The sequence below is a fragment of the Mobula hypostoma genome, chromosome 9, assembly GCF_963921235.1.
Source record: "Mobula hypostoma chromosome 9, sMobHyp1.1, whole genome shotgun sequence".
NCBI classification, from domain to species: Eukaryota; Metazoa; Chordata; class Chondrichthyes; order Myliobatiformes; family Myliobatidae; genus Mobula; species Mobula hypostoma.
Window position 1 is genome coordinate 100,692,848 of NC_086105.1, and position 16,018 is coordinate 100,708,865.

General features: G+C 39.2%; 1 protein-coding gene across 2 annotated transcripts in view; it reads left to right on the forward strand.

Annotated features, from left to right (window-relative positions):
• eef2kmt (eukaryotic elongation factor 2 lysine methyltransferase) overlaps positions 1–16,018 on the forward strand; it is a 40,431-nt gene that overhangs the window by 24,194 nt on the left and 219 nt on the right. Inside the window, exons 3-8 of one of the 2 annotated variants that reach the window (XM_063058781.1) lie at positions 1,820–1,900; positions 2,236–2,337; positions 4,751–4,884; positions 5,364–5,674; positions 9,533–9,691; positions 15,678–15,813. In XM_063058781.1, the coding sequence (XP_062914851.1) occupies positions 1,820–1,900; positions 2,236–2,337; positions 4,751–4,884; positions 5,364–5,674; positions 9,533–9,691; positions 15,678–15,784 (894 nt within the window). In that variant the 3' untranslated portion in view covers positions 15,785–15,813. Of the gene's footprint in view, positions 1–1,819; positions 1,901–2,235; positions 2,338–4,750; positions 4,885–5,363; positions 5,675–9,532; positions 9,692–15,677; positions 15,814–16,018 lie in introns of those variants that run through there. The other variant, XM_063058782.1, reaches the window with a different exon arrangement.

Sequence of the window (16,018 nt, forward strand, 5' to 3'; positions counted from 1 at the left end):
AACTTTGTCCAAAGATTATTTTGCGTTATCTATGATACTGCTTTACTCAGAAATAGTGGTCATAAATTATGGGCATGTTGAGTTTTACTTGTCAGCTTGAATATTCTGAAGGAGAAGCTTTGGTTCTACTGTCCTGTACGGTAGAAGCATCTATTACACAAGTAACTGTTTACTCTTGCTAATTTGAAGTTAATACTTTTTTGTGAACGTAATTATTGGATATTATTTAATTGCAGAAATCAGAAAGTCAAAGCAAGGCTAGTTTTTGCCTCTGTGGTAACTAAGTTACAAAAATACTAATAAAGTATATTTGAAGGAACTACAACTTATTTGCATTTCTTTATTTAGTTAGACAGTTCTTCATCCTCTGCAAAAAATATTCTCCATCATTGAAGTGCCTTATACACTTTCACAGCTATATATTACATTTCAGATGTCTCACGGGATGAGTGCTTTTAACAACTTGCCTTCCTGAATGAAATAGAGCAGTTCCTGCCCCCCCCCCACTTCATGTAATCTACAGGTTAAGTGATTCACTGGAGAACCTGCCCCCCCTTCATGTAATCTACAGGTTAAGTGATTCACTGGAGAACCTGCCCCCCCCCTTCATGTAATCTACAGGTTAAGTGATTCACTGGAGAACCTGCCCCCTCCCTTCATGTAATCTACAGGTTAAGTGATTCACTGGAGAACCTGCCCCCCCCCCCCGCTTCATGTAATCTACAGGTTAAGTGATTCACTGGAGAACCTGCACCCCCCCCCTTCATGTAATCTACAGGTTAAGAGATTCACTGGAGAACCTGCCCCCCCCTTCATGTAATCTACAGGTTAAGTGATTCACTGGAGAACCTGCCCCCCCCCCCCATGTAATCTACAGGTTAAGTGATTCACTGGAGAACCTGCCTAGAAGATGCACAGGACCTGCTGTGTCTCTGTGACACGACAGTTGAAGAGGTGGTTTACCATAAAGTTCTCAAGGACAGCAAATGATAGGCAATAAGTGCTGTCTTTATCAATGCCCAAACCTTGTATATTAAAAAAAAACTTGACCTGTGTGTCTGACTAGAAAGTTGTCTGTTAGTTATTTTCTGCTATCAGTGCTGCTGATCACCAGTTTGTTTCAGAGTTGAAGTGTGTTATTCTCAAGTTGTAGTTGTTGCATAAAATATCTTTTTGTTTAACTCAGATTTCCAGATTTTGCAGTATTAAAAAATTAAAATATTTTCAGGTTAATAGTTTGAAGGTGGCATTTGAAGGTAGCATTGCAATGAAACATTACAAAAATTCTTTAAATTTCCTCAGTAGTTTAACCTTTCACAGAGCAAATGAGTTTATAACAGTTGGAATGTATTTCCATTTGAGAACTGTGTCCAACTAAGTACAGAAACTGCTGCTCCTTTTACGTTCTGTAGGAATGTGAAAGTAACCGGTAGGCAAAGGAGCTGATTGTTCATCCACTCACTCAGTCCTCACCTGAACATACATGTAATGACGAAATTAAACACTCTGACAGGTATTTGCATGCTGTAATGTATGCACGTCAGTGGTCACAAGCTATATACACGTTGAGGGATTGGTAGTTAATTCATATCAATATGAATATTCTTATGTAGAACCTTTGGTTTTGTTGTCTTATAGTTACACTCAGTCATCTGCTTACACGTATTATATTGAAGTTAATAAATTTTTGTCAATGTAATTATTGGATTAGAACATCAAAGGAAAGTCTGTTTTTGCCCCTGTGGTAACCAGATACAAAATAGTAATAAAGTAAATTTGTAGGAACTACAACTCATTTGCATTTCTCATTATTTGTCAGACAGTACTGCATCCTCTTTGCAAAAAATATCCTCCATCGGTGAAGTACAGAAGATTTTTTCTATCTGAGCTGATTAAAAAGGTAAATTCTTTTGAATGACAGTAATAATAGTTTGAAGATTTGCAGGAAAAAACTTTACAACAGATTGCAGTTCATTATTGTTTCCAGTTAAAAGCCCGTGATGAACACTGTAAATTGAGTATTATTTCTGACTATAAAATATAGATATCATCCTTGAAATAACTAGCATGTTAGTTGATACCCAAATGGTAGTTTGTGTGAAGGCATTCACTATGCATATCACTTTTATTTCATGGCCACGCCTTCTGCTGAGTTACTTGTGACGTGTAAAATACTATTCATGTTTCTTTTTTCCGGCACATTTATATCCAGTAAAATGTTTCTTCCCAATCTAGCATGAAGCAACAGGTGCTGAGTCTCTGGATGATTTGTATAATGCACTGGGTGAAGTACTGAGGTCAGAAGATTCACCAATATGTTACAAGAACTACTTTTTGGTCAGTGTACAGTACAACTTAATTATTTCATATTCAATTCTAGCAATCCTACAAGAATAAAAGCATTCAAATTATTGCACAGTTAGTAGTGTATAAACATTACGTGTGATTTATTAGAGGTTAAAATTACGAGTTTTCAGTTTTGCTTGTTACTATCTCCATTCCACAAACAAGCAGCGATATTATTCACTTTTCTCAGTATTGCTGCTGCAGTATATTCTATCTGGGAAGGAAGTAAATACCAGTTATCTCCAGTAGATATTAGAGCGTAGAACAGTACAGCACAAGACAGGCCATTCAACCCATAGTATCGTGCCGAACCAGCTAAAAGCAAATTGAAATTACCCAAACACTCAGCCCTCCTACGTATACGATCTCCATATCCCTGAGGAAGGGTCTCAGCCAGAAACATCCACTGCTTCTCTTCCATGGATGCTGCCTGGCCTGCGAATTTCCTCCAGCATTTTGTGTTTGTGCTTGGATTTCCAGCATTTACAGATTTTCTCGTGTTTGTGGTCCATATCCCTCCACCTTCTCACATCTGTGTGCCTATCCCAACGTCTCTTAAAAGCCTTTAATGTATTTGCCTCTACCACTGTACCAGACAGCGCATTCCAGGCATGCACCACACTCTGAGTAAAAAGCTTGCCACTCGCATCACCCTTGAACCTACCCACTCTCACCTTCAAAGCATGCCCTTTGGTCTTAGAAATTTCAACCCTGGGAAATAGTTACTCCCTGTCCACTCTGTCTATGCCTCTCATAATCTTTTAAACCTATCAGATCTCCCCTCAGCCTCTACCGATCCAGAGAAAACAATCCAAGATTATCCAACCTCTCATGATAGCACAAGCCCTCTAAGCTAGGCAGCATCCTGTCAAACCTCTTCTACACCACCCCCCCACCTCCAAACCTCAGCATCTTCCCTCTAGTGGGCCGACCAGAATGCTACAATACTACAAATGTGGCCTAACCGGAGTTTTATAAAGTTACAACATAACCTCTTGACTTTTGAACTCAACTAATAAAAGCAAGCATTCCATAAGCCTTCTTAACCACTTTATTAACCTGTGTAGCCTTGAGACTGACCAACAAAATCTTTCACTGTTTAAAGTTGATGGGAATTTAGTTCTAATGAACAGGGGTAAGACATTCAGCCCCTCTACCACTTAATTAGAATGTGCACTGCAGCAGAGTTAATTAGAATATGTTCCAGAGCAATCCTTCGTATGCCTTGAAATATTTGATGAACAAAAATCATCTTGGAAACTCCAGCTGTGAGTACCAGCAACCGTTTGAGGGACAGAACATCCATGCCAGCAAACCCAGTTCTAGAAGAGCTGGTATCAAGGATACAGCTGGTGATCAAGGATAAATTTCTTGCGTTTATCAGCCATGGATCAGTTAGTAACTTTGTTCTCTGCAGGTGAGAAATCTGGGACTTAACCCCTACTCTTGACACAGGAGTCTTAAAAAAAAAACCTAAGCTGGGCATATTAATTTAATTTTGATATTTGAATAAGACATTAAACTGAAGTCAGAATCAGATTTAATATTACTGGCACATGCTGTGAAATTTGTTGTTTTGTGGCAGTAGTACATTACAATACCTTGCATCTTGTTTTTCTGTTCAACTACTCCAAGTTCACATTTAACTCTCAGTGAAGCCATAGTTCACCAGAAGCAGAAATATCTTCCCTACATGCAACCCTTTGATATCTTTGTTTGCACTTTAATCACCTCGATTCGTTATTTATAATTGGTGGATTAGTTTGGTGCACTGTATTACAATGTGGTACAGCTATCCATTATAACATGATTTCTCTGATTTTTTTCAATTCTTTTCCTTTTAAAAATGAGCATTGATACTTTGTTGTAATTATGAACACCTCGTTCTTGATTACAATGTTTATTGATTCTGTATCCATTCGTCTTACACACTTTGGTCCTGTATTTTATTTACACACCTATTTCCTGATGATCATGTGGAATTTTTATCCAAAAGCACCACATTTATCTCTATTAAAATCCTTCCATTTGTTAATATCATTTAATTTGTTACAAATTCCTTATTTTGTCTGGTATCCAGTTGTTTCGCATCTACTGATTTTCTATTCCTTTAACAACAAATAGCTGTGTAAATGTTGAACAACATTGGTCCGTCCCAGAACTGATCCCTGGAGAACATCATTTTGAACCTGACACCAGATTTGTTTTTGTCAATCCTGCTTGCTCATTCATATTGTTATTGGTTTACAGTGTGTGTGTGTAAGTGAGTGTGTGTGCATGCATTCTTGTTATAATCTCATCAGGATTAATTTTCTATTGTCTTTTGATTTAATTGCACAAAAATGAGCAGTGGGAAAGAAATACTCAAGTGTCTTCAAGTTTTTAAAAAAAGATCATTATTCAGTTGTCAGGAGAGAACATTACACTTGCTGAAAAGGTGGCAATGATCTCTGAAGGAACTACTGGTCTGGTCACGTGGGAAGCTGCGTTGTACTTTGCAGAATGGGCCATGGAAAACCCTGAAGTGTTTAATTGCAGGTCAGAATTAGTAGAATTAGGAATCAATTTTATTCCCGTGGAAAGGGAAATTAATATCTTCTCGTTGTTTTCTACTTCCAAGTAAATTTGATATATTTAAGTTATATGCTCTCTTTTAAATTATTATACCTTTAATGCTACTCCATGTTTTATTAGGATGTGTCTAAGTATAACCTAGATTCTTGTTTGTTTTTTTTTAAGAATTCATCAAGTCGCTGAGTCATTCCTCATTATAATACCTCTCCCACACTGACTCACCAAAGTTGAATTACAAATGTTCTACTTTTAAATATTGTAAACGTACTCTTCAACTAAACTTCTTACCTTTGCAAATCTAACTGGGTTTAAGGCTACGTATGAAGTAGAAATTGCTTGGGAAGTTTGTTAGAAGCAAATAAAATTATTTGTTTGCATAATTATGAGCCTTCAACAAGTTTATGACCCACTTATGAAGCAACTAATTGTTAACTTTGTATCAGGACCGTTTTGGAGTTGGGTAGTGGAATTGGTCTCACAGGAATTGCCATTTGCAAGACTTGCAACCTGAAACGGTACACCTTCAGTGACTACCATTCTAATGTACTTAAGCAACTCAGGAAGAATATTATTAGAAACAATCTGCAGATAGATTCTGGCATCTGGAATACAAAAGACTGTGAAGTGGAAGTCGACAGTAACAATGGATCTGAAGAAATCCAAAGACCAAAAGTTGCCATTGTTCGGTTGGATTGGGGAGCAATTACACAAGAACAGGCCTCAGAGCTTCAGTCGGATATTATTATTGCAACAGGTAGGTTAAGTGTGGCAGGCTAATACTTTTCTTAATTGTGCATTCTGAATAAGACTATGATATAATCAGTACTTACACATCAGCTGACTTCCTAACTACACAAATCTGGATTAGATCCTGAGGCGCTGAAAGTTTGTTTAATCCATTTCACTTTAGTTCTTCTTTAATGAGAAAAGTTTGGTATTATTGGTGTTATGATGTTCAAAGGATATAATATTTTCACAGATCCTTGTCAGGAGCCAAAAGGTGGGTAGCATGTAGTTCCTTTCAGACACGTCAGTTACATAAAGCCTTGAATGAGCCACATGAATGAAGACATTTTACCTACTGTGTCTGGGCTGGCTTTATGAAAGAACCAGTCTCAATGTATTGCTTGCTTGCTCGTCATCTCTGGCCCTGAAATCTTTGTATTTGATTGGCATCATATGGTACCAGTGAAACGGTAGAGGGTGTTATTCCAGCTTCTGATATAATTATAATTACCAAAGAAGAAGAAAGCTCTTAACTCCGAGTGGAGTTGTTGGGACGCCGTCATGACAGCATTTTTTTTAGCAGGCTTTCTTATTTTTACAAAGCCAAGTTGCTAGCTTGACGCTCAACCCAGCACGGATGGAAAGCATGCAAGGGAGCCGGCTGGATTCGAACTCGGGAGCCTTCGCTCCGAAGTCCAGCACTGATGCCAGTACGCCACCAGCCGGCTATATAATTATCAAAGAGGAGGAGTATTAATGAGGGTTTGACATGCCAGCTGGAAGGGAGAATTGGGCTCAATAGGAAAGGGGCAAAGTGGCAGAATGATAAACTGGCAATATGAATACTTTGGGGCACAATTCTCCAGCTAGGAGGTATTTATCAGGGTTTATGTATAGTGTACAATTATACTTTTATTCAGTTATGGGATATGGATAAAGCTGGCAGTTCTTGAGAGGATGATTTTGATATGTTTAATGGTGATCTTTGCAGCCATGGTGTATTGCTGTGCCATTAGGTAGGGATTCCAGCATTTGGATATGGTGATAGATTTCCACTTCAGGGTAGTGTGTGACTTGAGCTTGCAACTGCCATAAGATATAGGAACAGAATTAGGCCATTCAGCCCATCGAGACTGCACTGCCGTTTCATCATGGCTGATCCCGGATCTCATTCAACCCCATACACCTGCTAACTGGTGACTTTTGTTCTGGATGGTAGAGGTGTGGGCTCTTATCGCAATTTTGTCATCTACATAAAGGTGTTCTGCGAAGAAGTGATCTGATTTGCATTTGGTCTTCCCAATACAGAGAAAGCCATTGGAACAACAATTGCATCTAGACATAGCACACAGGTAAAGGTTTCAACAAGAGGATTCTAGTGGCCATGTGCTCCTTTTGGGCTGGGACAGTGGTGGGCAGCAGTAACTTTTGGCTGTGGTATTACGTTGAAGGTGCCATTAGTGATAAGAGTTGAGTGTGGAAGGTAAAACCTTGTCCATGTTCCAGCTGAGAAGAGCAGGGGTTATAGCAGAAGTTTGAGAAATGTAACATACATATTTGAGGGCCCTGTTATGAATGGCGGAGGGAATCCACAGTTGAAGGAGTATGGAAAATTGGCTTCTCAATAAAGATGCGACAGGGTGGAGAAAATGCGAGAATGGAATTTGGTCCTTGTAGGAGCTAGGATTACAGGTAATGTAGTCAAGGTAACTGCAAATCAATGAAAATAAGAATGCTACCATACCTCAGTAATTTAAGGAAGGAGTCCAAGCTGAATAATATTAACGTGAGAGAAGGTTGTAAGCCTGCCAACACAGTTAATGAGATGTTCTAAATCAGAGTAAGGGCAACCTGATGGCATGAACACTGACTTCTCTAACTTCCGCTAATGCCTCACCTCCCCCTCGTACCCCATCCATTATTTATTTATATATACACATTCTTTATCTCTCTCTCCTTTTTCTCCCTCTGTCCCTCTCACTATACCCCTTGCCCATCCTCTGGGTTTCCCCCTCCCCCTTTTCTTTCTCCCCGGACCTCCTGTCCCATGATCCTCTCATATCCCTTTTGCCAATCACCTGTCCAGCTCTTGGCTCCATCCCTCCCCGTCCTGTCTTCTCCTATCATTTCGGATCTCCCCCTCCCCCTCCCAGTTTCAAATCTCTTACTAGCTCTTCCTTCAGTTAGTCCTGACGAAGGGTCTCGGCCCGAAACGTCGACTGTACCTCTTCCTAGAGATGCTGCCTGGCTTGCTGTGTTCACCAGCAACTTTTATGTGTGTTTCAAGAATGGATAGATGGTTCCAGACCTCAACTACCTCTTCCAGTTAGTTGAGGTCTTGAACCAGTGTTCATATCTAAAAAAAAATTAGTGTGCAGACATTTTGGAAGTTAGGAATTTACTTGCAAAGGGTGGCAAATGTTTGGGATCCTTTCGCAAAGTCAGAATTATATCTGAGTTTGTTCATCAAGCAGCGGTAAATCAAGGCAACTGGACTTCCTGTGTTGTCTATCACAGTGGTCCCCAATCTCCGGGCCGCGGACCGATACATTGCCGTGAAGTATGCAGTGGTGCCGCGGTAGCCGGGATGCACCCAGCACATCTATAAGAAAAAAGCCGAAATAAACAAGCTAATTAATTAGGGGCTGCCCGGCACGTAAATGTCAGCCCAGATCACTTGCTCTACGCAATCGGCAATCGCCTCTGATCTGGGCTGACATTTACGTGCCGGGTGGCATCTAATTAATTAGCTTGTTTATTTCAGCTTTTTTCTTAAAGATGTGCTGGGTGTGCGCCGGCTACCGCTGGACCACTGCATGCTTCGCGGCCCGGAGGTTGGGGACCACTGGTCTAGAAGATGTTTGGCCACTCATCCGAGAGGCTTCTTCAGTGCTGATCCATGGTGGGTAGTTTTCCGGCTTATAAACTCTGTGAGTTGTTTGGACAGGGGAGACAGATGGTCTGAAACACCAGCTGATATACAATGACTTGGATGACTTAAAACCTTCATAGATATATCTGAGTCTGTTGGATTTGTGTAAGCCAGGCCTCATTTGTAAACACTCCATCTATTCGATCAGAATGTTGCAGATTCAAGATCTATTCCACAGGCTGGGACCCAAAATCTAGGCTGTCTTCTGAGCTGTACTTTGGAAGTAATGCTGTCTTTTGTATGAGAATTAAACTTTAAGTCCTATTGTTATGGACATGAAGAAGAGTTGCCTTGGCCAAAGTTTATCAGAAATTATCTTATTCTTTGTGACAATTGCACTTATAGTGACTGCTCTTGAGAAATCCATTGTTGGCAGTAAGGAGTTTTGGGTTGACTTGAGAGTCTAAAGTGAAAGGTATAAATGCAAGTTTTTGATTTGTAAGGATGGCATTGGGTTAGATCAGTTATGATCTTATTAAAAGGTGGATCAGGCTAGTGGAGCTACGTAAGTGACTCACTGTTTCATTGTTTAGAAGGTCCTGCTGTATATGTGTTCATTAGCCTTTTCCCTTTCTAGTCTTTCGGAATGATCACTGCACTTTGAGGACTCATTTAAGACCCACTTCAGTCATTGTTTCACAGATCATAGCAGGTGATTGAGCTATGTAGTGAGTCGGAGAACAGATGATTTGAGGTCCACTTTATAGAGAACCACAATATATATGTACTACAGCTATTCTTTTATAAAATTACATAAGCCAACTTTGCTTATTTATGACTAAAATATTTGGGTATTGAACACTGTACTGTGAAAGCACTGAGTTGTCTGAATTGGAGATGTAGAGATCCGTACTTCAGTAAAATATGTGTATAGATGTTCAATCGAGGCTGTTATTTTAATATCAAAGAGTCCAATTGAAAGTGTATGTTACTTTTTATTCTCTTAATAAATAGATATAATTTATGATCCTGAGGTCGTCCTCTGCTTAGTTTCTGCACTGGAGAACCTTCTTGTTGCTACAACTAGTGGAAAGATGAAAACAAGTACTGTTGTATATTTGGCATCCACCATACGTAATCCAGAGACATATCACCAATTCAAAGTGGAACTAGGTAAGTCGCTGGTAATTTCTTTTTTTTTTAATTTTATTTTTATTTGGATAAGGAGTTCACAATTATCATGTACTTTTTTCACACATATAACCTTTTCCATTTTTTTATATGTATAAAACTACAATTATTTATACATTCTTAAGTACGCATTGAGATGATATAAAAGCAAAATAAACATTTAAATAGATAATTATGTACTGTGGTAAGTCTAACCTATTAGGCTAAGTAATGAAATTAGTTGTTAAGAAAAATGGTAATAATAGTTTCCATACAACCCTTCTGGACCATTTCCACTGGTCCAAAATGTTGCATACAAGCCTATATACCAACCATTGTAGGTGTTTATATCCCAATTTGTTCGTGCTTGTTCCTGCCCGCAGACATAATTATCCAATCCCTATGTACTTATTTACTTAATTTTTCCATTTTTTTTTATCCCTTTCCCAAATCTTTCCCTTTACTTGTGTTAATTCTCTATTTTCCAAAAAAAAACAACAAACATTTAGACTAGGGGTGCTTACGTTAGCAATATTACTGTGTTGATGAGAAGAGCAATATAAATCATTAGGAGAGTCATCTAAAGTCTGCTCGCATCAGATCGCAGTTCCATCTGATACCAGTTCTTGGGGCTCGGATCATTAACAATGCATAACAGGATTCAAACTGCTGAAGCTGCTAAATTCAGATATTGTGGCAACAGTCACAACGGAACTCCCACAGTTTTGGTGGGTGGTGGGTGGGGTTGGGCAGTGAGATGGTGAGAAGGCTGGTAAAAGGGCTCCCTGCTATCAGTGTCACTTGTCATAAGTTTCTCTAATCCATCACCATATTTACAACATCAACACAGAAGCGTGTCTGATTTGGGTAAATAGGAAGCATCAACACAAATTTAATTTAATTTTTTTGTTATATTTCTAAGTTGGCATGACAGCAAACTCAGGCACATAGGCTTGTTTACTCAATTTCTAGCATGCTGTTTGGTCCTGAGAAGTGTTAAGAGATATTTGTCTGCAGTGCTTGTGATCTTCGACCAATACTTTAATACATATATTTGGATTATAGGGAACATTTGATTTTTATATCTGCGGTTGCAAAGTTGTTGGCTTTTCTCCCAATGCAGCCCTGATTTGTTGCAGACAAATCAGATTTATTATAGTGAATGATCAACATTATAGCTGTGTTGTCCTATGAACAGCAAGCAATATATTACTTGCTGCCTTCTAATGAGAAAGACCATAAGACATAGGAGCAGAATTAGGCCATTCAGCCCATCAAGTTTGCTCCACCATTCCATCATGGCTGAACCAGGATCCCACTAAACCCCATATAAAGAACTTTGGCTGCTCATTCACATTTTTGTCATTCTTTTTACCCAGGACTCTTGCTGCTATAATGCAGCCAGTTTTTCTGTCCAACTCTGCCTTTGTAGCACTGGCTTTTGGATTTTGCCAGTAGTTCAACTATTACCACTTCTCCACTTTTCACTCCAGAATAACAATTCATGGTGCAGCTATTTAGCCATTCAGCACCAGATCTGTATGATCTTTCTGAAGCATGACTGGTTCCGTTTGCTATTCTGGGAACATTCTGAAGTTTCAAGTCCAAATATCTTCCATGCAGATGACTGTCTTAAACACATTTCTTCTATCACAATAGAAGTAAGCCACCAGCCCCCTCAAATTTTCCCTGCCGTTCGGTACGATAATGGCCAATTGGTGCTGGTTTTGACTCCTCTTCTGTGCTAGATCTCCATAACCCTCAATTTGTCAATCTTTTAAACAGGTATCTGCCTTCATTTGATAATAATCCTCACTACTTTGGGGCTTCTATCACCCTCGAGGTACAGATAATTGCAGAGGTTCACTGCCCTTTTAGAGAAGTGGTTGCCTCCTCCACCCTTGCCCTGGAAAGTGTAAAGAGCTAATGAACCTATTTATCGCAAAGATCTTAAATCATCTGATCAGGGTCCCACTTTCCTCTGGCCCATGGACTGTACCCTGGTCATAGATTTGCAACATTGCTAAGTTCATCCTATTTCCTTTATGCCTTCTTTTGAGTTTGTCTTGTGTACCTGTCATCTTCTAATCCTATTTCCATTAAAGTAACGAATGTACATTTTCCTTTCCACTATTATCTTATGCTGTTAACTGTTAATATTTATGCTTGGGAACAATCCCCATCTCTTCAAATTGTGAGGGTGGGCCAGTGTAGAAGGGGAAGGATTTTGGCTGAAGAGGCTGATTAAGTGGCGAAAGGTGCTTGGACTGAGAGCAGGAACTTTGAAAAGGCAAATCTCATTGATTGTCTAATTGGAGGGCACTTTATCCAATAAAAGAAAAGTAAGGTTAAGTGGAGTGGGCTTTTGGAGCAGAAATTGTGAGATTGGAGAGTTCAGGCCTTAGCTCAAGAGACCGTGGTGACAGAGCACAGATAAGGTTTTATTTCAAAGTTCAAGGTAAAATTTATTATTACAGTACACACGTCACCAGATACAACTCTTGAGATTCTTTTCCCTGTGAGCATACTCAGCAAATCTATAGAACAGTAACTGTAAACAGGATCAATGAACAACAAACTGTGCAAATGCAGATATAAATAAATAGCAATAAGTAATGAGCATGAAATAACACGATAAAAAGAGTCCTTAAAGTGAGACCATCGGTTGTGGGAACACCAGAAATAGAATAAGTGTTTAAGAGCCTGAAGGTTGAGGGGTAGGAACTGTTCATGAACCTGGTGGTGCAAATCCTGAGCCACTTGTACCTTCTACCTGTTAGTAGCAGCAATAAAGTATAAGCAGGACAGCAGTTGGGGTAGTTGCATGCTCTCCTGCAAGGTGTGGGAAGTAGGGGAACCTCAAGGTATCCCTGATGACTGCATCTATGAGAAGTGTACACAGCTGTAGCTCCTGACAGATTGTTGCACTCTGCAAGAGAACTGTGACCTGGGGGAAGATTTGTTTTCCAGCAAGACAATGACCCCAAGCATAAAGGGACTGGAGCTGGAGATGGATGTACTTGGAACCATCAAGGCGGCTGAGATCTTCATAGGTAAAACTTAAACTGGGGTGGTCACACCCAAGGTACAGGCTTCAAAGTTCAAAGTGAATTTATTATCAAAGTATGTACAGTGTCTATAAAAAGTAGTCAACACCCTTGGAGATTTTCATGTTTTATTGTTTTACAACATTGAATCACAGTGGATTTAATTTGGCTTTCTTGACACTGATTAACAGAAAAACTCTTGGGTCAAAGTGAAAATAGGGTCAAAGTGAAAATAGATTTCTACAAAGTGAAATAAATCAATTACAAATATAAAAAACAAAATAATTGAGTGCATATGTATTCACACCCCTCCTTTTTATGACACACCAAATCTTCACTGGTGCAACCAATTAGTTTTAGAAGTCACATAATCAGTTAAATGGAGATCTGTTTTTGGAGACCTGTGTGCAGTTAAGGTGTTTCAATTGGTTGTAGTAAAAATACACCTGTATCTAGAAGGTCCAACTGCTGGTGAGTCAGTATCTTGGCAAAAACGACACCAGGTAAACAAAAGAACACTCCAAGCAACTCTGCAAAAAGTTTATTGAGAAGCACAAGTCAGGAGATGGATACAAGAAAATTTCCAAGGTACTGAATATTGGACAGTGAAGTCAATCATCAAGAAATGGAAAGAAAATGGCACAGCCGTAAATCTGACTAGAGCAGGCCGTCCTCAAAAACCGAGTGACTGTGCAAGGGGACTAGTGAGTGAGGCCACCAAGAGATCTGTGATAGCTCCGGAGGAGTTAAAAGCTTCAGTGGCTGAGATGGGAGAGACTGTGCATACAACAACTGTTGCCTGGGTGCTTCACCGGTTGCAGTTTTATGGGAGAGTGGCAAAGAGAAAGCCACTGTTGAAAAAAAAAACTAACATGAAATCTCAGCTGGAGTTTACCAGAAGGCATGTGGGAGACTGAAGCGAACTGCAAGAAGGTTCTATGGTCTGATGAAACCAAAATTGAGCTTTTTAGCCATCAGACTAAATGCTATGCTTGGCGCAAGCCGAACCCCGCACATCATCAAAAACACACCATCCCTACTGTGAAGCATGGTGGCTGCATCGTGCTGTGGGGATGCTTCACTGCAGCAGGCCCTGGAAGGCTTGTGAAGGTAGAGGGTGAAATGAATGCAACAAAATACAGAGAAATCCTGGAAGAGAACTGTGACTTGGGGGAAGATTTGTTTTCCAGCAAGACAATGACCCCAAGCATAAAGCCAAAGCTACACAGGAATGGCTTAAAAACAAAAGTTAATGTCCTGGAGTGACCAAATCAGAGTCCAGTTGGGAATTTGTGGCTGGACTTGAGAAGGGCTGTTCACTCATGATCCCCAAGCAATTTGAGAGCTTGAGCAATTTCATAAAAAAAAGGGGAAAAATTAGTGTCTAGATGTGCAAAACTGATAGAGACCTATCCACACAGAGTCAAAGCTGTAATTGCTGCCAATGGTGTGTCTACTAAATACTGACTTGAAGGGGGGTGAATACTTTTGCAATCAATTATTTTGTGTTTTATATTTGTAATTAATTTAGATCACTTTGCTTTGACACAAGTCTTTTTCTGTTGATCAGTGTCAAAAAGCCAAAGTAAATCCGCTGTGATTCAATGTTGTAAGACAATAAAACATGAAATCTTCCAGGGGGGGGCGGGGGTTGAGTACTACTTATAGGCGCTGTACATGTCACCCTTACAACCCTGAAATTCATTTTCTTCTGGGCTTACTCAGTAAATCCAAGAAACACAATAGAATCAATGAAAGACTGCACCCAACAGAATGGAACACCAACCATTGTTCAAAAAAAAAACAAATACAAAGGTGAAAATACAATGGGATGTTATTCTCCAATGCACAATGTACTTTTTAAGATGTTACACAATAAAATCAATTTTCCAGTTGACTAACTTTAAAGGCAGTTTGGAGAAACAATATCAGATGAACTCGAAGTTTGGGGTAGAGAACAACCAGCTGAGATCCATGGAAGTGGAGGAGAACCTTGGCCACAAGGAGTGAAAGGAAATGTAGCAACTAATGCTCTGTGTATGAAAGGGGCTGAGGAGACTGGTACTGTGGTGTATACAAGGGTTCATGGGAATTATCACCTGTGATCCAGTTACTGTATTGTGATTTTTGGTTAATTGGACAGCATATTATTGGAGTTTTACTGGAATCACTTTCTCTAATGTCTTACCTACTTATTTATGTTACCACTTGGTCACATCAACATTAGGTTTCATGTGTACATTGATGACATGACCACCTTTCTAAACCCCTCCACCATCTTTAGATCACTAGGCTGCACATCCAATGTAGAGTCATAGAACACTATAGCCTAAAAACAGCCATTCAGTCTCTCTAGTCCATACCAAAAATTAGTTTGCATAGTCCTACCTGCATAGCCCTCTCCACCTCTCCCATCTGTGTACCTATCTAAATTTCTCTGAAATGCTGAAATTGAATGTGCAGTGGCCCTCCCTTTTTCATTGTGCTTTCTGCCTGTGAACAATTCCCTCTTTAATGCCCTATACAAAAATGCGTTCTTCCAAATTGTTACATGATTCCCAACCTCTATTTTCAAGTATACGAATACAATTTTGCCTTCCAAATCTAAGCTATTTTCTCTTGGTTGATCTATTCTTCAACCTATGCGAACTTAACATGCATCCTTGAAATAAAATGGTCCCAAATCCCCCACCATTTCAAAATTCTCATTGTGGTATTTAAATTAACATTCTTCCCCATCTCCATGGTGTTTACTGACCATAGTTCCCTTCATCTGACCCAAATGCTTTCAGCCACAAGCTCTGCAACCTAGGATTTAAAGAAAAATATTTTAATCTAATACCCTTTTCCCTGCAACCCTTCCCTTGCTTAACTTTATTATTAACTTATTATTGACTTTATTCATTATAAAATAACTGCTACTTCTGTTCTTTTGAAAACAGGTAAAATTGGAATTAAGTATCAAACGATGAAAGGACCTGCTACAGAGCTGTTTCCATATAACAGATGTACAAAAATAGAGTTGCTTAAATTATATTATGGAACTTAATGTCCAAAATGCTGGAAACAAAATTAAATTCTTTTATATTAAAAGAAATATACTGCACACTGCTTTTCAAAAGGGGGCAAGTTTTTTTAAACTCAAAGTAGTGCTGTAGCTTTTAATTTATTGTGTCCAATGTTTTTCTGTCAAAGTGGCTAAGCATTCCATTTGAAAATAACACCTAACTTGTAAAACATTAAGGTTGACTTTTGTAAAATGTAGTCATTTCAGTTTTGTAAT